Consider the following 20,566-nt stretch of genomic DNA (forward strand, 5'->3'; position numbering starts at 1 on the left):
CTGAGATCAAGCTATTGCACTCCAGCCTGGGCGGCAAGAGTAAAACTCCATCTCAAATAAATTAAAAAATAAAAAAGAAGAAGAAGAAGGAAAGGCAGATTATGTTGGTATGCAATCGAGAAGCTTTATTTTGGAAGAGTGACTTTTAGTAGCAGCAACTACATTTTGTAGCTTATAGGACATTAACCAACATTTATCACTTCAGGATTCACAAATTCTGTTCATCTTCATTTCTTACCAAAAAGATTATATAAAATCACTAACTCTCAGGTGGACTAGATTGCTAGTTCTTTGTAGCACAAACTACAAAACGGAATCACTCTTTTATTGAAATTCAAATGATTTAAAATTTTAGTACTGAAAAGAATGTAAATGTAAGAATAGCCTCTATCATAGTGATACTGTTGTATTATAAAAACTAAAAATAAATTTAAGGAAATAATAATGAAAGCAGAAGATGCTTCATGGAATGTAAAAGATTATTTTATTTGAAGCAGTAGTGACCACACATAAAGAAAAGTAGAAGAATGAAATAAATTCCCAGTGTATTCATATGATTATGAGTGAATGAAGAGGGTTCTATTTGTTAGGTTGTTTTTTTGCAAGGAATTTCCAAGGAGGACAGGTAATGTTAATTTACTACTGACAGGTAATACCATCAGTACCAGTATGTGATAGAAAACATACTGAAATACATAACCAGTAATTGAAGGATTGTTCATTTTTTATTTCTTTAAATACTAATTCGAGGTGAAGACTGTGTTTTAAATTGGTTGAAGAATAGCTTTGTTTGTATATCAGTTTGCTTAAATATTGCAGGCTATTACATACGTGAATGGCCAGGAAGTGGCAGTTTCCAGGAAAGCTGTACTTAACACCATCAAAGGTGGTAAGGGAACTTCCTTCCACCTTACATCTTCCAGGGCATAATGCTTCAGTGCAAGACCATTTTGCATCTTGGCATGTGCTGTTAAAATGTAATGGTTATATTAAGGGTTATCAATTGTATTTTCTCTATGGTTAAAATAAAATTTCACACTAAAAATTCATCACAAGTTAAGACATTTGGTTAAGCTTTATTCGACCATTTTTAGTTCCCACCCAATATCTCAGCTCTAATAAAACGTCTCATTGATGGTGGTATCCTAATATTTTAGAAGCGTTGACTATAATGATAACTTCTCACGGATTAATATATAAAACTTACAATCTGGATTTCAGAGATTGTTTTAAATGGAACACAGTTCATTATCAGTGTTAAAATACCTGTTACAAGCCACATTGTAGAACTGCACCGCACAATACATAGAGCAAGCTTTTGGAATGTGTCTCATCTCAATTGAGACCCACTATAAATGTAAAACATAACAGATTTTGAAGACTTATAGGAAAAAAACATTGTAAAATCCCTCACTAACTTGATTTTGTATTAATTTTATGTTTAAATAACAGTATTCTAGATATATTGGGTTATATAAAATACATGACTAAAACTAATTTCACCTGTTTCTTCATGTCTTTTAAAAATTTCTCAACTAAAAACTGTTAAATGATATATGTGGATCATTTTTGTAGCCTACATTATATTTCTCTTGAACAGTACTGTTATAAACATTCAATAAATTATAGGTACTATTATTTAAAATTCTTCATACAAATTAAAATTAATTATTAATATAAACATAATATAAATTAATATTGATTATTACTACCAAAATAAAACATTTTCCATTTATAGAGAAAATACATTTTGTATTGAGCCAAATTATGTCCCCACAGAGACACAATACATTTCAGGAAAAGGAAGAAAATCAATATTGTGAAAATGGCCATACTGCCCAAGGTAATTTATAGATTCAATGCCATCCCCATTAAGCTACCAATGACTTTCTTCACAGAATTGGAAAAAACTGCTTTAAAGTTCATATGGGACCAAAAAAGAGCCCGCATTGCCAAGACAATCCTAAGTCAAAAGAACAAAGCTGGAGGCATCACGCTACCTGACTTCAAACTATACTATAAAGCTACAGTAACCAAAACAGCATGGAACTGGTACCAAAACAGAGATATAGACCAATGGAACAGAACAGAGCCCTCAGAAATAACACCACACATCTACAGACATCTGATCTTTGACACAAACCTGACAAAAACAAGAAATGGGCAAAGGATTCCCTATTGAATAAATGGTGTTGGGAAAATTGGCTAGCCATAAGTAGAAAGCTGAAACTGTATTCTTTCCTTACTCCTTATATGAACATTAATTCAAGATGGATTAGAGACTTAAATGTTAGACCTAAAACCATAAAAACCCTAGAAGAAAACCTAGGTAATACCATTCAAGACATAGGCATGGGCAAGGACTTCATGTCTAAAACACCAAAAGCAATGGCAACAAAAACCAAAATTGACAAATGGGATCTACTTAAACTAAAGAGCTTCTGCACAGCAAAAGAAACTACTATCAGAGTGAACAGGCAACCTACAGAATGGGAGAAAATTTTTGCAATCTACTCATCTGACAAAGGGCTAATATCCAGAACCTACAAAGAACTCAACCAAATTTACAAGAAAAAAACAAACAACCCCATCAAAAAGTGGGCAAAGGATGTGAACAGACACTTCTCAAAAGAAGACATTCATACAGCCAACAGACACATGAAAAAATGCTCATCATCACTGGCCATCAGAGAAATGCAAATCAAAACCACAATGAGATACCATCTCACACCAGTTAGAATGGCTATCATTAAAAAATCAGGAAACAACAGGTGCTGGAGAGGATGTGGAGAAATAGGAACACTTTTACACTGTTGGTGGGATTGTAAACTAGTTCAACCATTGTGGAAAACAGAGTGGCAATTCCTTAAGGATCTAGAACTAGAAATACCATTTGACCCAGCCATCCCATTACTGGGGATATACCCAAAGGATTATAAGCCATGCTGCTATAAAGACACATGCACACATATGCTTATCACAGCACTATTCACAATAGCAAAGACTTGGAACCAACCCAAATGTCCATCAGTGACAGACTGGATTAAGAAAATGTGGCACATATACACCATGGAATACTATGCAGTCATAAAAAAGGATGAGTTCGTGTCCTCTGTAGGGACATGGATGCAGCTGGAAACCATCATTCTCAGCAAAATATCACAAGAACAGAAAACCAAATACCGCATGTTCTCACTCCTAGGTGGGAATTGAACAATGAGATCACCTGGACACAGGAAGGGGAACATCACACACCAGGTCCTATTGTGGGGAGGGAGTAGGGGGGAAGGATAGCATTAGGATATATACCTAATGTAAATGACAAGTTAATGGGTGCAGCACACCAAGATGGCTCATGTATGCATATGTAATAAACCTGCACGTTGTGCACATGTACCCTAGAACTTAAAGTATAATAAAAAAAAAAAAAAGGAAAGTATTTTGTAGTATTGCAGAAATTTAGAGCTTCAGAGAAAAGCCATAATGAAGAATGGGGAAATCTCAATGGTCATTACATTGTTGTAGAACTTAGAAGGAAGACTCAAGCTGAGTATTCAATTAATAGTGAAATAATCTACAATAACTTTTGGTACATTAAAATTTACTGTTGAATAGATATATTATTCATCTTCACCAATCTAGCCACATATAAAAACTATTTGAAAAGTATTTGGCTCTTTCTAACTGTACGTTTTATTAAATATTCTTGGCAGAATTAGCATCACTATTGTTTCATTATTATAACCAAAATCTTATACTATACTTTGCTCTGTATTTGCAACTACCAAGTGGTTTACTATTGAAAACACTGTTTCTGTTAGTGAGCATTATCTTCTAAAGGTACACAGAAAGATCACATATTTTATAATAAAAAACACACTGAGTCTAAAAACAAAACACCAACAACACAGAAAATGCAGTGATATTGCTTTTGATTTCTTAAAAGTTTATTTTAAGGGTGCATTTAGGAATCTTTCAAATTATGAAAAATATTGATATTATTTTACCATCAATAATATGTGAACAAAAAGCACACACGTACCACTGAGAACCACAAGGACCTTCTCGGACTTCTCCTGGCTGATACACATTTCCACTGGATTCACAGGGACATTCAGCTTTTAATACACATTTTCCTTTCTCTCCAATATCATCCAACAGATAACCTAGAACACATTGTATAAAGCTGACCTCAAAACTCTACAAACATCAATAAATTGTTCAGCAGTGTATTGTGAAATCACTCGAGATAATTCTTTCAAGTGTAACATGCACTGAAAATGATAATCTCTTGTTAAAGCAATTACTCCTAATTTGAGAACTGGCAAGAGGATAGAAAACAATTTTCTGAGTCTGAGTTACTGCTACACAGTGCACAGTCCCATTGCACTCAATTTGGGACTACAGCATATTCTGTGGAATACAGAAGCCCTCAGGTATTGTAGAGATGGAAATACACATTAGCTTTAAAATTCTCTCTAACTCTCCTCTGCAGTTTGCTAAGAGAATATATTAGAAACAGTTAAATTGTTGGAATGTTATGCTATAAATAAGATATCACTCTGACATGACTTGAGTCCCACTTTCTTTTTAGCTTTTGTTTTGTTTTAGTGTAAATACTCTCATTGGTGTACTACCTTCTGGGCAGGTGCAGCCACTCACACAGTCACTGTCTTGAAAAGGAGCCACATTAGAACAAGTTGCAGGGTTGGAGGGTCCACATTCTTTGTAGATATGTTGTTCTTCTGGACATCTAGGTGTTTCTGAAGAAATATAAAAATATGTAGACACGGATATTAGAGGAAACTAAATATAATAAATACACACTCTTCTAAGGAGGAGCTTCTCAAATGGAACTCTTTGAGTCTGAGTTACAAGGTAGAAGTCACTCTTTAAAGATACTCAATACGACTCAATTATGCCAATTTCCTGTGCATTATTTTATGAAACAATATTTAATTTAGAGGAAATATATTTTTTCTGTAATTTCATTTCATCTGAAGTTGAAGTTTATATTCTACTTGTATTATGAGGATTGACTTAAGCATATGTGGAAAGTATGTTTGTATATGAAGCTCATATTTACATTTTTTATTAATCTTTTTGAAAAATGATAGTACTAATCAGTATACATTTGATAAACTGTCCAGTTATTTTCTACAGAACTGACTCGTGGTTTTCCGTGACTTTTACTGATTGTAACAAGTACAATATTTTAAATTAAGATCTTAACACAAAGCACTGCAACTTGAGGCGAGTCACATCACCTAAACAAATCTGTTTCCTTCTAAGTATATGTGACAAACAAGACTTCATCATCTCTACAATCCCCTTCCAGGGCTTAGAATCATTTGAGATTACATTGCAATACAGCTTAACTTTAAAGTACTATATACCTATGTATCAAACCTGCATGTTGTGCACATGTACCCTAGAACTTAAAGTATAATAAAAAAAGATAAATAAGAAAAAAATAAAAAATAAAGTACTGTAGAAACTTACAGAGTTGTAACCTACAATGAAGGTAAAAACCTACCACAAACCACATCGGAATCGCTTCGCCAGGATTCAAAGGTGCCAGGACCATCTGAGGCACAGAGGCGGGACAGTTCTGAGTAAGTGTCACATGCAGATGTTTTGTTTCTAGTTTGGCAGTATTCATCAATGCAGATCATTTTGTAGTCACTGGATAGAGCGGCAACCTTTCTACATTTCTCAAAGTAGGTTCCAATAATTTTGTTACAGTGCTACAAAATAAAGCATGATATTTTATTAAAATGGGCAATAAAAGTAAGAAAAATGGGCAGTAAGATGAATTTTTAAAGCATAAATGCAGAAGTTTTTGGTTTTGTTTTTGTTTTGCATCATATCCTGTAGCTTTGACAAGGAAAGTTCTTGGATGCTGTTTGAAGTATTGTAGTTGGTAAAATGACTCCTAAAATGAATACTGTTGGATTCTTGGCATTTTGGATTGTTGTATAATGACGTTGGTTGAAATTGAGGTTTTTGAAGTATTATTGCTGGTAAAGTGACTCCCAAGAGAATACTTCTGGATACTTGGCATCTTGGATTGCTATGTAATGACTTCAAACTTTATTGTACTTAAACTTATCCAAACTGTCTTTAAAGGTGACATGAATTTTAGAACAGAGAAAATGGATGGGGTGAGAAGAGAGTTGATTAATGCCAAAGACTGGGATGGTACCTGATAGAATACCATAATAGACAGAAGGGATATTGTCCCTTTAACTGTTAATCTGTTCATAGTTCATAATCAAACAGATGACCATAAAATAAAGTGACTCTGTCCTTTCTTAGTCAGAGTCATGTGTATTTGCTCTGGGAACAACATATTTGTTCTGTTTCAGTAAAGGAAGTAATGACGTGTATTATTGAATGAAAAACTCAAATTTCAACACAGTTCAACCACCATATAGCTGTTTTCTATTTTAACAATTTGTTTATTTTTAGAGAAACAAAAAACTACTGTAGAACAAATGTACAATTTTTTAAGTTAATGTTATTTTTGAGATGGAGTCTCGCACTGTCTCCAGGGCTGGAGTGCATTGGCGTGATCTCGGCTCACTGCAACCTCCATCTCCTGGTTCAAGCAATTCTCCTGCCTCAGCCTCCCAAGTAGCTGGGATTACAGGCGCTCACCACCACGCCCAGCTAATTTTTTGTGTTTTTAGTATAGACAGGGTTTTACCATGTTGGCCAGGCTGGCCTTGAACTCCTGACCTTGTGATTCACCCGCCTTGGCTTCCCAAATTCCTGGGATTACAGGTGTAAGCCACCACGCCCAGCCCAAGTGTACAATTTGTACCAATTAGGCTGGAGGCAGGCTGATAATGTTCTCCAAATGACATATACAATTAAGTGAAATAAAATCTTCAAATATTACTCTTCATCTATTTTTTTTTACATTTTTCTCACTATATTACAGATTTCTCTAGAGTAAGAAATACGACTTTTTATGCTCTGGGCTTAACACAGTATCTTGCACATAAGTTGGTCCTTAGTAAATATACATTGGTTTGAATGTAAATTGATGTAATCATTTAACTAACACTTTTGAGCAACAAGGAATAAGTTTTCAACATGTTATGCAACTACCATAATGCATAATCCCTATTATCATGGAACATCTAATTTTATAGGGAACATATGAGAAAAACTTGGGCAATTTTTATAGATGGTATCTTATTATAAGTACCAATGAGAGCCATAAGGTAACAAAAGAAAGAGAAAGCAATTCCAACTACGAAGATCAAGTAAGATTTCACAACAAAGATGGTAGATGATCTTGTATAATGCCATGGTGTAATTTGCTTTGCTGTCAGATGACAGGATGGCTATAATTGCAACACCCTCTTTCAATAAAACAAAAACATATTTTATTAATGCTACCACACATTTCTTGATCTTGAGAATTCTAGTCTAGTTGAAATAGGAATGTGTGAACATTCATTCAGTCACCAAATGGATGCAGTCAATCGAATTCAACATAATAGCTTACATAAGTGCAGAAAATCCACAAAGTAAATGATAACTATCTGCAAATGCTGTTGTCAAAAATATTATCTGTAACTTTCTCAAAAAGAAAGTAAAAGATATGAGGGATGACAATTCAGAAAGGATATCTGGGGCAAAAGTAAGTGAGCGGGACATAGTACATGGATTTCCAAACTCTAAGAGAGGAATCAAGACAGTACCCATCAAGAGACGATAGTGGAAAGGTGAAGCATGTCAGTTTCCATACAGACAAACTAAAACACTATGCAAAGGAAATTATAATTGTTACACTAATATATGGTAAATATTATAGTATTGGGGGAAATTATTTTGGCATGTACAGCTAGACCAAAGCTGAAAAACAGAAAATAGGAACACTGGAGAAGAAGTAGTTGCAGAATTCTAAGAAGAAGATATGAGTGCTTAGGAGAATAAGGAACCAAGGGCTTAAATTGGAACCAAGGGTTACAAAGCCATGTTAATAAAAACAGCGTAATAATGGCGTAAATACAGACACACAGACCAGTGGAACAGAATAGAGAACCCAGAAATAAATCCAAACATACACTGCCAACTATCTTTCACAAAAACACAAAGAAGACATAATGGTGGAAAGGATGGGTTCTTCACTAAATGGTGCTGAAAAAACTGGTTTTCCATACATAAAAGAATAAAATTAAACCCACATATTATACCATACACAAAAATCAATTCAAAATTAATCAAAGACCTAAATTTAAGACGAGAAAATATAAAATCTCAAAAGGAACATAGGAGAAAAGGTCCTGCACATTGGCCTTGGCAGTGATGTTTTGGATATCACACCAAAAGCTCAGGCCACAAAAGCAAAAATAAACAAGTGGGACTGCACCAAAACAGTGCCTCTGCATAGCAATGAAACAATTAACAAAATTAAAGCATAGCCTAAAAATTAGGGGTGAAATTGTAAACCATATATCTGATTGAGGATTAATATCCAAAATTTATATAGAACATATAAAACTCAAAAGTGGAAAAAGGAATAACCCAATTTAAAAATCGGTGAAAGACTTAAATAGACATTTCTCAAAAGAAGACATACAAATGGCCGACAGGTATATGAAAAGTGCTCAACATCATTAATCGTCAGGGAAATGCAGCTCAAAACCACCAAGAGCTATCACCTCACACCTGTTAGGATGGCTATTATCAAAAAGTTAAAAGATAACAGAGCTGGCAAGAGTGTGGAGAAAAGGCAAGGCTTACACACTGTTGGTGGAAATGTAGATTGGTACAGCCATCATGAAAAACATCATGGAGGTTTCTAAAGAGATTACAAATAGAACTACCCACCAGGCGCTGTGGCTCACACCTGTAATCCCAGCACTTTGGGATGCCAAGGAGGGCAGATCACTGGAGGTCAGGAGTTTGAGACCAGCCTGGCCAACATGGTGAAACCCCATCTCTACAAAAAATACAAAAATTATCCAGGCCTGGTGATATGCACCTCTAACCTTAGCTACTCAGGAGGCTGAAGCAGGAGAATTCCTTGAACTAGGAAGGCGAAGGTTGCAGTGAGCAGAGATCATGCCACTGCACTCCAGCCTGGGCGACAGAGTGAGACACTGTCTCAAAAAAAATAAATAAATAAAAATAAAAATAAATGGAACTACTATATGACCCAGCAATCACTCTTTTGGGCATATATCCAAAGGAAATGAAATACCACCTTGTAAAGATATTTACACTCCTGTGTTCATTGCAGTATTAATCAAAATAACTAAGATATGGAAACAATCCAAGTGTTCACAAATAAACAAATGGATAAAGAAACTGTGGCTCATATATGCACAATGGAATATTATTCAGCCCTAAAAATCAACAAGATCTTGCCATTTATCATAGCATGGATAAGCATGGATGACATTATACTAGTGAAATAAGCCAGAAACAGGAAGAAAGATGTTGCATGACCTCACCTATATGTGTAATCTTTTTTAAAAAATTAAGTCTATAGAAATAGAGAACAAAACAATGGTTACAGGGGCTGGAAGAGTCTTGAGATCTAATGTACAATCTGAAGACTGTAAGTAATAAGATTGTACTGTATCTGGGATTCATGCTAAATGAGCAGATTTCAGCTGCTCTTACCACAGAAACAAACAAACCAACAAAATAAAGTTGAAGTATCTTTCAGAGGAGATGATGGATATGTTAATTTGCTTCCCTATAGTAAATATTTTACTATCCATGTGTATCACATACCAGACAAACACGTACACATGTTGTGTACCCTAAATATACACAATAACATTTATTTTAAAAAAGAAACCAAGGGAACTATTGCTAGAATTTGCTACACAATGAAATATAAATTTCTTACCTGTATTCCATCTTCACAAACTTCATAGCTTTTACCCACAGCATTGGGACAATCACCAGGAATTTTACTATTGGCAATATGCTCATTAATATCTTCCCCTTAAAAAGAAAGCATTGTTTAGTTTAAGTTATTCTTTTTATGTGTGCATTATTTTCAAGCTACATATGGACTTGGCAATGTAAAATTTTTTCATTTTAACAAGTTCTCATTCTTTAGACAAAGGCAAAGTTGAAAAATGATTTGAGTTTTTAGTTTCATTTTGGAAAGCATGTTCTTAGGAATGATACATTGGAATGTTACCTGGAGTGCTGTTGAAGTTACCACAAAGACCACAAGTTGGATACTGCTTGTGAAGAGTGAGCTTTAAAAATAAATTACATGTATATGTTCATGAAATGTTAAACACATCGCAAAACAAAATGTACCCAAACCAAAGGGCCATGTCTCCTCAAATTCAATTCTATCTAAGCTGCTTACTTAGAGGTGTTAGAGGGCTTTTTCTTAAGGACCTGGTTCTGGAATTTGAATAGGTCATAACTCCACCATTTACTATGTGTATGAAAATATTATTTGGTGCAAAAGTAATTGTGGTATTTGCCATTTCAAAGTAACGGTCAAAACTGCAATTAATTTTGCACCAACCTAATAATTTTTTTTACTTTGCATTTCCTGAGTTTCATCATCTGCAAAAGATGATTATTTATAGCATGTATTTTAAGATGTTTTGAATACTAAATGAGATAATTTTTAGTATAATGACTAATACATAGAGATTTCTCAGTAAGCCTTAGCTCTTACTTCCCTAATAACGTATTGTTTTTGTAACTTAACTAAAGGACAAAAAGCACAGGATTACATGCAAATCATAGATAGACTTACTGAGAGCTTGTTATTTTTGTCCCACATTAAAGTCAGGATTCCTCTACGGCTATTCAGAACATTATATTCTCCATATTTTTTAATGTGAATCAACTTATTGTCATATGGTATCTGTATGCTGAAAAATATAAAATACAAGTATATGTAAAAAGGTAAGAATCATACTATCATAATATGTTTTCTGATAATTCATGTCACCCAACAATTTAGTATCCTATAGATGGAATATTTGCTGGTAAATATTAAAGTTTTTTTATCAATTCAGAAAAAGAGAAACTGGCTTTTTTGAACACTGGAAGAACTTCTAAAAAACAACTAATAGATCCTTGGCGCTTTGGAGAAATTAACAGGATGAAACATTGGTTTGGTGTCAGAGAAAAATAACTCGAAATGTTCCCAAGTAGAATATCATGCCTCATTTTCTTATTCTGGAAAGTATTCTAATATGTCATCCCTTCCAAATCTGAATTGCTTCCTCTAAAAATCATGGACTAAGAGTTTTAACTTCCTCAATTTTTAACTTATAAAATCTTAAATTTATACTTGGTGTTAAACTTGCAAATGAAAACTGAAATATCCTGAAACGTTCAACAAAAATAATCAGATTTGTTGAATACACACATTTCCCATAATCTAGATAGTCAGTATACTTGAACAACAGAATTTTTTTCCGTCTTGTTATAGGAATAAATACAATGTCTTACAATCCCAAATATGTCAAAGTCTTACACATTTATCAAACTCTTGGCCAATAATCAATTAAAATATCAATATGACCATCAAAATGGGAAGAAAGTATCATCTCCCTTTTTGTCTTTTTCTTTTCTTTTTTTTTCTTTTTTTGCTCAGGTCACTTTAAATAATTTTATATCATTTACCCAAAACACTACGGTATTTACCTTTCTCCATTAACTAAAATGGTGTCACCAAAAATAGAGATGTCATTATTGTCAATTAGAACTGTTATTTTTTCAGTCTCACTATCATTGTTTCGTTTGATTTCAATATTGAAATCCTCTCCAGATTCAACGCAGTGACGGCAGAAAGTGTACGGGCATGAAGATTCGAACAAAAAGATGCGGCCATTGAAAGATTTATATGCTCCTTTGCTCCAGGTAGATGCTTCACCTACAAAATATTCAGAGGAACATGTACATAATTATTTAGAACAATTAGCATACCTTCTAGGTCTGTTTTAAAGCATTTTTGTCCTAAGGGAAATAAAATCACTGAAAGGTTCAATTCTCAGAGCCACCACCTTAAATCAGTGCTTGCTTTCTTTCACTACTGCAAAGACTCACTAAAACTAGTACATGAGTACTTCTTTAGTGTACCCTAAGTTGGCTATTCCAGCTAAAATAAAGCAAGATTGAAAACATCTTGCTTCCCATAGGGAAACAAAAATTGTCTCTAATATGGGATGGAATATATGGAAGGAAGCAGTGGTTTGTATGCTTTCTTGCTTTGCTTTTTTGGTAGAGATAGTTTTTCTAAGTCTGAATGAAGTCCCATTTATATTGAATGACGGTAAAGAATTACATCATTTATCTCTATACATATAAATGTGTGTATATATGACTGTGTATAGGTATATGCATATATTTGTGTGTGTGTATACATGTTTTCTGGAGAAAAAAATAGTACAAATGTGGTATCATTCAAACACACAATGATTAAACAGACAGATGATGGGGACATTTTTAAAACTAGTTTCAGGTTGTGCACAGTGGCTCATGCCCATCATTTCAGCATTTTGGAAAGCTGAGGTGGGAGGATCATTCGAGGCCAGAAGTTCAAGACCTGACTGGGCAACATAGCAAGACTCTGCCTCTACCAAGGAAAAGGAATATCCAGGCATGGTGGTGCCTTCCTATAGTCTCAGTTACCCAGGAGGCTAAGGCAGGAGGATTGCTTGAGCCCAGGAGTCAGAGGTTACAGAGAGCTATGATTTCACCACTGCCCTCCAGCCTGGATGACAGAGTGAGACCTTATAAATAAATAAATAAGCAAAACTAGTTTCAAATTTTGTAAATTTGTTTCTGTGATCTCATTAGGTACTGGTGTGGGTGTAAATATATGAATGAATATCATAACCATTTTTACTTACCAATAATTGCATTTGTTTCTGAGTATTTTGGAGTTGCTTCTGGAATGTGGGATCCTTTTTCTATTCAACACAATGCATAGATTATTTCAATGTTAAGACATATATTCATTTTAAATATACAAGATATTGGAACGTCTACATGGGAACTTAAAAGTTGGCATTGAAGGCCATCAATGAATTTTTTATACTGTATATTATATAACATATATAATGGATAACTCTGTGAGAACTGGGACTTGCCAAAGTCACATACATGATTAACTCTGCAGTCCACACTTCTTCAGTATGTTCACGAATCATTAAGAGCTTATGTATTTGGGGTCCTGTACAATTACTAACATATGCTGCACCCCTTACAGAAATATTTTTCAACTTTAGAAATAAAACATTACATGTTCATTTTTATCAGGAGCTGTGGCACAAATAGGACAGAGGTACATTTTAGTCAATGAGTCTATTATCTAATACTAATAATTTATCTATATATGAGGAAAAGTCAATTCTCCCACTCACAGGGAAAAATCTGTGTATTTTAAAACTTTACATTTCCCATGATTGTTTATATCGAATGACCCTGTTATGTAACCAAGTAAATTTATATTCAATCGTAGGGTAAGGCCTAAAAACAAGCAACAACAATAACAAAAGTGGATGTTTTGATAGAATTGTAAACTCTTTTCCAAAATGCTCTTTATCATCTATCTTGAAGTTTCCTCTCTTTATTACAGGTTGTATTTACTCAGACTGAGTGGAAATAGATTGAACTCCTAATTTGTTTATGAAGGCATTTTAAAAATACTATGTCTAAAATAGTAAAGGAGTTGTAATATGTTTTATTCAAATTCCCTTAAAATGTGGTTTAATCTCTCTTATTCATGAAATTGTTTCAAATACTTAGTTGGCCATCTAAACTTTAGTATCCAAAGAGAAGTAGCACTTAAGAGCTCAATATGAGAAAAAAAAGTATCAGGTCCTAGTAAATCAATAACCAGCAGAACATTACAACATTGTAAGTGTATGTATGTGTGTGTGTATGTGTATCTTTTTAAACACCCAAAGTCATAAATCAGATTACCTGGAGTATTGAGTGGTCCAGATGTACTGTATTCAGATGAGTTTGTGACACCTATTTCAATACAAAATGATTAAGCTATTTTATGTGTATAATTTTACTTGGTAAAGTGATTTTTAAAGAAAATCTGATGGATAGATCATAGATCCTAGTCCAGCAATGCTAATGCTAGCAGACTAAGACCATATAAAGCTGTACAAGAAAAAAAAAATGTCAACTCAAAACTTTGCTGGGGTAAGAAAATTAAATGCCTTGCCTCTAAATTAACTGACACCAAATCAATTTTTTTCTAGATTATTTGTCTTAAAACTTGTCAAGGGTAAGAGAAAAAAGTTCATTAGACAAGGTTCTAGGTTTCCTATCCCACTGTCAACCAAACTATTTCCCATTCTGAATTGTTTTACCTTTAGGAAACCTGGGTACTATTTCAAGAGGTCAATCAAACAAAAGATTCTGCACTCACAGAAACTAGAAATATGAAAAACACTAATGTAAATGAACTGACACCTTCATTAATGTCAAGAGATTCAGACTTCCCATTGCAAAGCCACTAGATTTACTGCCATTAGAAACATTACCAAAAATAACACTACTTAATAAAGTCTATCTCACATGGAAAAATCAAAGCAGTTAAAATCTAACATCCAAATAGCAAAAAAAAAAAAAAAAAAAATCATCAAATCGGTAACCACTCCACACTAAGAAACATAAGATGTAATTATTCTGAATACATTTCTCAGGAAGAAAGCCTAAATTTGAATACCTGAGCTAATGGCAGCCTAGCTGGAGTTCCTAAATTAGGTGTCTTTGAAACCATTTGTAACAACTGTGATTTTAAAAAAATCCGTGTCAATAAATAATAAATGAATTTCTTAGTTCTTTGGAAGTGTTGACTTCAAAATTGATGACCAAAGTTTAAGAACAACCAAAATTAAAATTATTAGTTCTGTATGACCAGGCCTTTCTTGGAATAGGTTAATTGATAGTCAATCCCATATCAGGTCAACCGTTACTACACTACACTGTATCTCTTGCTAATTACATTTCACTTTTTAAGAAAAAGATATTAATCCTGAAGTTGAATTCCAAAGATGAATCCTGAATATTTTCCAGAACCTCCATTTTACTGTAAGTGGTCCACTGTCCCCAGTTCTATTGTCTTCTACTCTAGTGGTTCCCAGGACGTTCCAGCCCTGGTAACAGCATCAAAACAGTTTCTGCATCAAGAGTACATATTATTTTAAAATTTTTTACTACAAATTCCAAGACTATGCAATCGAATGTTTTCATTAAGTGGAAATATTAAAATTTATAAGGATTTTTTTTTTTTTTTTTTTTGAGACGGAGTCTCGCTCTGCCGCCCAGGCTGGAGTGCAGTGGCCGGATCTCAGCTCACTGCAAGCTCCGCCTCCCGGGTTTACGCCATTCTCCTGATATGTAAGTTCAGTAGAGAATCTTGATATAGAAAATCAATTGTGGTTAGATACAGAAACATGAGTGGAGAGAACCTACTCTACATTTGGGCCCAGGAATCATTTTTGATTATTAACTTATACAGTAAAAACTGTCAGAAAAATAATTCATCATTAGAATAATAGTACCAAGTATGAAGAGCACATATGAAAATAATTATCAGGAGAACAATTAATTTAATGTATACATCTTTGCCAAAATTCTCTAAAGACAGAATTTATCACTCTCATTGGCCCTGAAATCAGTGCTTTTAGAGTAGCTGTGACTATTAAAGCCATGTGCTGCAAACAAAAGAAAGATTGTCAGATTATCCAAAATGACAACCAAAAGCACTTGTTTGCTGGGTACATATTTTTTCTGGAACAGTACCTGCTGGGCTGTCTTCTGACCTTGAATTCCCAGCATCCCGGCGTTCTCTGGACTTGTCTTCAGCCTCTCCTGTAGCACCAAATTCAAAGCTAAAGAGTGACTCTTTTCTGTCTGAGTCATGAGAGGATGGACTACCATAAAAAAAGCCACCTACAGTGAAGAAAAAACCATTTACATTGCTAGCACAGACTAAAAAGGTAGTCTAATTATGACACCATGAAGAGCCACATTTTATTTTGAGTAGGTCTCATTATCCTGACAACACTTGGAACAACATACACCACTGGTTGACTTAATCACCTTATCTGTATCATTTGGTCATGTTTCTAAAACTTCAGTCAAGGAGAATCCAGCTATGAAGATTCAATAATTGATGTGTACTAGATACTCTTCTCCTGGGCAGAGCAGAAACTCCCCAGTCTGCTTCCATCCCCATTCCTAAGCCTCAAGTTCCAGCATCCCACTTCCCCCAGTCAAAATTTTCTGCCTTGTTGAATCCACATTGTCCTTGGCTACTGTTCCTTATAGCTGATAAAATTGAGATGACATGCCTGATTCTCTTTTGTGTATTTCTACAAGGAAGAAAGCATGTAAACACTTACTCATGAATTAATTGTACCATCCATCTCCTTAAGTTTCATCTCAATGAGGCACACTCTGACAACTTAAAATTGCAACCTCACTCCACTGTTACACTCCCAGTTACCATTATATTACTCTATTTTATCCCACAGATTTGTCACCTTGTAATATACAAGGTAAAATATATCCCCTTGTGATACACCTTTTATCACTGTCTTTAATGCTTATGGAGTATTGACTGTATCCTTCTTCTACATTTTAAGCTCCATAAACTCAAGTTTTCTTTGCCTGTTCTATTGAGAGACGGATTTCAGGTGTCCAGACCAGTGCCTCAACAATAGAGGGCACTCAGTATTTATTTAATAAATGCAGTCACCAACAAAGACCACTTCTTAAGGTAATAAACACCTTGTTACATGAAGTATATATGCTTTCTATCATGCCATTTGTATATTTTTTGAAATCTCTATATAAAATTTAAATATTTAAGAATTATTAACATCTTAATAACTGTAATATTCCTGTAGAGTTGTGGAAGACATAAATTTTGGTCACCAAATAGACAAAAAAATGAAATGAATGATTTCTAAGTAACACTTGAAGACTATGTAATCACAAATACAAATAAAATAAGTGGCTTAATTCTGCATTAAAATAAGGAAAGAGACTTCTGCCTCCACAAATACCTTTTCTTTGATCATTTCCTGAAGAAAACTTGTGAGTACTTTCTCTAGCTCTCTGAAATGTACATAGACATTTTTAAAGACTAAATAAACACCCCGAGAATGTTTCTTCAAGGGGCAGGGGCCAACACTTTGAAATGTAGTCATGAAGGAAGATGCTTCCCTATATCCTAAATTCCTGGGAGGTAGGAGCCTAACTTCCACTGGTGTTTGGCTACAAATCACAAACCTACCTCCAGTCATAATACACAAGAAACTTCTTTTTTCTTTTAAAAGCAATCAGCAAACACAGGTGGCTACCCCAACTACCATGTAAATGTAGGATGAACCCTATGGCTAATGATGCTGTCAAATCCACTCGAGGACTAGTTATTTCTTATATTCATAACTTACATGTAATGGGTTTTATCTGCTTGTTTTATAATAGAGAAATATTTCTGTGTGTCTGCAATCTTTTTAGTGAGATGCCTGTCAGGACAGGTTTTCAGAGGGGGCAGGAAACTGTTTTTAAAGACATTTCCCCAACAACCTCTCTTGGAATTCTTAGCCATTTTCCATGTTTCTAGAAAGTGTATCTCTACTTTTCTAAAGCAAATAGTAAAAATAAAATATGTCTGTGATTATGAGAATAGTCAAAATAATAATGTATTATGTAGTATTAGGGAAAGGCATTCAACATTTAAGAAATTTTGAAATTATAAAATGTGCATGTAGGCATTTGTTTTAGGACTAAAACAATGTTTAAATTATGAATAGCCAATATATACTATTGTTTAATTACCTAACCCTTCAACCACTGCTACCTGTACTACTCTTCCTATATACAGTATTTCACCTCTTTCTCTCCTCTTTCCCTCTATCTACCCTTCTTCACTACACACTCTTCTTCTTTTTCTCTTTTACCATCTTTCTAATTGTCTTTTTCAATGTCATGTAGTTTCAGAGCTGCACCTTAATATATAAATATTTTAGTTTGCTGGCAAAGCAGAAGGAAGCAAAGCAGTATTCAGTCACAGCAAAAGTATAAACTCTTAATGCAAACGCATCTGGTTCCTCCATTTGCAATTGGTAGCCTTGGATAGTAGCTCTCTTGCTCTCAGGCAACAGGGATTCTTGCTCTGTTCTAACCACATTTTCCTCTGGCCTTCCTGGGGTTGTGGTACTCCTCAGAGAGCACAGAATACAGGCCAAGAGTGAAGGGATTATGCCTACCCAGAGCCTGTGCTATCCCAGTCTCCCTTTCTGGATCACATTTTAGGGCCCCAGGGCTGCAGTCCCTAGTTTGCTACATGGGCATGCATGGGCATGTTTCCTAAGACCTTCTTCTCCAGGTGAGACCACATTGCAAATACGATCCCCTAGGTCTGAGGGATGGGGAAGGGGTGGTCAGTGTACAGAAGGAGATGGACTGAGATAGAAAAGCTGGGATGTCCCTCCCAGTATGCGAATAAGCCAGAGACGGGAGGAGCATGACTGTGGGGATCTTAGCTAGGGCACAGTCAACACTGATCTTGCATTGAATTCCAATAAACCTGAAAATCCTGCATTGGATCCTGCCTTCCAGGTTGTCACAAGTGTACTTTTGTCAAGGTAGAAAAAGCAACACATTTTATGTCCTATTATGTTTCTTTATTGGTAACTTTCAATTATGTATATACCTGCATTTATACTCTTGACCATGACTGTGCCCTTGGCCTGTCCTTGGCTAACCAAATTAACATTTCTAAAACAAAGTTTCCTTAAACAAAGTTTATTTCACCATTAAATGGACACTACATAATGTATGAGGATAAAATATTGCCAAACTCATGAAAAGCCTTTTTTATGTCTTGCCTAAAGATATTACAACCACACCCCTACACCCAAAGCTTTTTCTGCCTTTTTATTACATGGACTCAGATATCAACTTTTCATATAAAATGTTAAAGTTGTTTATTTCACTGAACCTCTTTCTTTCCCATATAGAGGTATAAACTCTAAATTTAGATTTCAGAGACGAGGCAAGTACATTGAAAGTTTAAATACGCCAGCAAGGAAAGATATGTCAAATGAGATTAAATGTCTCACCTAAAGATACTTAAAATTTTTCCTTAAAAAAATAAATAAATAAAAATAAATTGCAGCCTACACACTGTTTAGAAACTTGGCTTTATGCTACTATTTAAGTAAACTAAGTATATAAGAGAGAATCCTAGTGTAGAAAATGAATGGTTATTAGATTATAGAAATCGGGTAACTCCCACCCCAATACTGTGCTTTACCAAGGGTCTTAGCAAATGGGCACACCAGGAGATTATATGCCACACCTGGCCGGGGGGGGGTCCCACGCTCACGGAGCCTCCCTCATTGCTAGCACAGCAGTCTGCTATCTAACTGCAAGGCAGCAGCGAGGCTGGGGGAGGGGCCCCCGCCATTGCTGAGGCTTAAGTAGGTAAACAAAGCCCTGGGAAGCCCGAACTGGGTGGAGCCCACAGCAGCTCAAGGAGGCCTACCTGTCTCTGTAGACTCCACCTCTGAGGACAGGGCACAGCTAAACAACAACAAAAACAAAAACAGACAAACAAAAAAAAGCAGCAAACACCTCTGCAGATGCAAACAACTCTGTCTGACAGCTTTGAAGAGAGCAGTGGATCCCTCAACACGGAGGTTGAGATCTGAGAATGGACAGACTGCCTGCTCAAGTGGGTCCCTGACCCCTGAGTAGCCTAACTGGGAGGCATCCCCCACTAGGTGCAGACAGACACCTCCCACCTCACATGGCAGGATACACCCCTGAGACGAAGCTTCCAGAGCAAGAATCAGACAGCAGCACTCTCTGTTCAGCAATATTCTATCTTCTGCAGCCTCTGCTGCTGATACCCAGGCAAACAGGGTCTGGAGTGGACCTCAGGCAATCTCCAACAGACCTACAGCTGAGGGTCCTGACTATTAGAAGGAAAACTAACAAACAGAAAGGACTCACCCACACCAAAACCCCATCAGTACGTCACCAGCATCAAAGACCAAAGGCAGATAAAACCACAAAGATGGGAGAAAGCAGGGCAGAAAAGCTGGAAATTAAAAAAATAAGAGCGCATCTCCCCCTCCAAAAGAACCCAGCTTGTCGCCAGCAACGCATCAAAGCTGGACGGAGAATGACTTTGATGAGTTGAGAGAAGAAGGCTTCAGTCCATCAAACTTCTCTGAGCTAAAGGAGGAATTACTTACCCAGTGCAAAGAAACTAAAATTCTTGAAAAAATAGTGGAAGAATTGATAACTAGAATATTTAATGCAGAGACGGCCATAAACGAACTGACAGAGATGAAAACCATGACACGAGAAATACGTGACAAATGCACAAGCTTCAGTAACCGACTCGATCAACTGGAAGAAAGAGTATCAGCGATCGAGGATCAAATGAATGAAATGAAGTGAGAAGAGAAGTCTAAAGAAAAAAGAAGAAAAAGAAATGAACAAAGCCTTCAAGAAGTATGGGATTATGTAAAAAGACCAAATGTACGTCTGATTGGGGTGCCTGAAAGTG

General features: G+C 35.3%; 1 protein-coding gene across 1 annotated transcript in view; it reads right to left on the reverse strand.

Annotated features, from left to right (window-relative positions):
- MUC19 (mucin 19, oligomeric) overlaps positions 1 to 20,566 on the reverse strand; it is a 199,138-nt gene that overhangs the window by 157,308 nt on the left and 21,264 nt on the right. The window contains 11 exon segments of the mRNA XM_011936117.1: positions 742 to 967; positions 4,043 to 4,166; positions 4,638 to 4,763; positions 5,537 to 5,747; positions 9,878 to 9,975; positions 10,178 to 10,238; positions 10,757 to 10,874; positions 11,656 to 11,884; positions 12,864 to 12,923; positions 13,939 to 13,989; positions 15,778 to 15,927. Of these exon segments, the coding sequence (XP_011791507.1) occupies positions 742 to 967; positions 4,043 to 4,166; positions 4,638 to 4,763; positions 5,537 to 5,747; positions 9,878 to 9,975; positions 10,178 to 10,238; positions 10,757 to 10,874; positions 11,656 to 11,884; positions 12,864 to 12,923; positions 13,939 to 13,989; positions 15,778 to 15,927 (1,454 nt within the window).

Source organism: Colobus angolensis, unplaced genomic scaffold (genome assembly GCF_000951035.1).
Source record: "Colobus angolensis palliatus isolate OR3802 unplaced genomic scaffold, Cang.pa_1.0 Scaffold150, whole genome shotgun sequence".
NCBI classification, from domain to species: Eukaryota; Metazoa; Chordata; class Mammalia; order Primates; family Cercopithecidae; genus Colobus; species Colobus angolensis.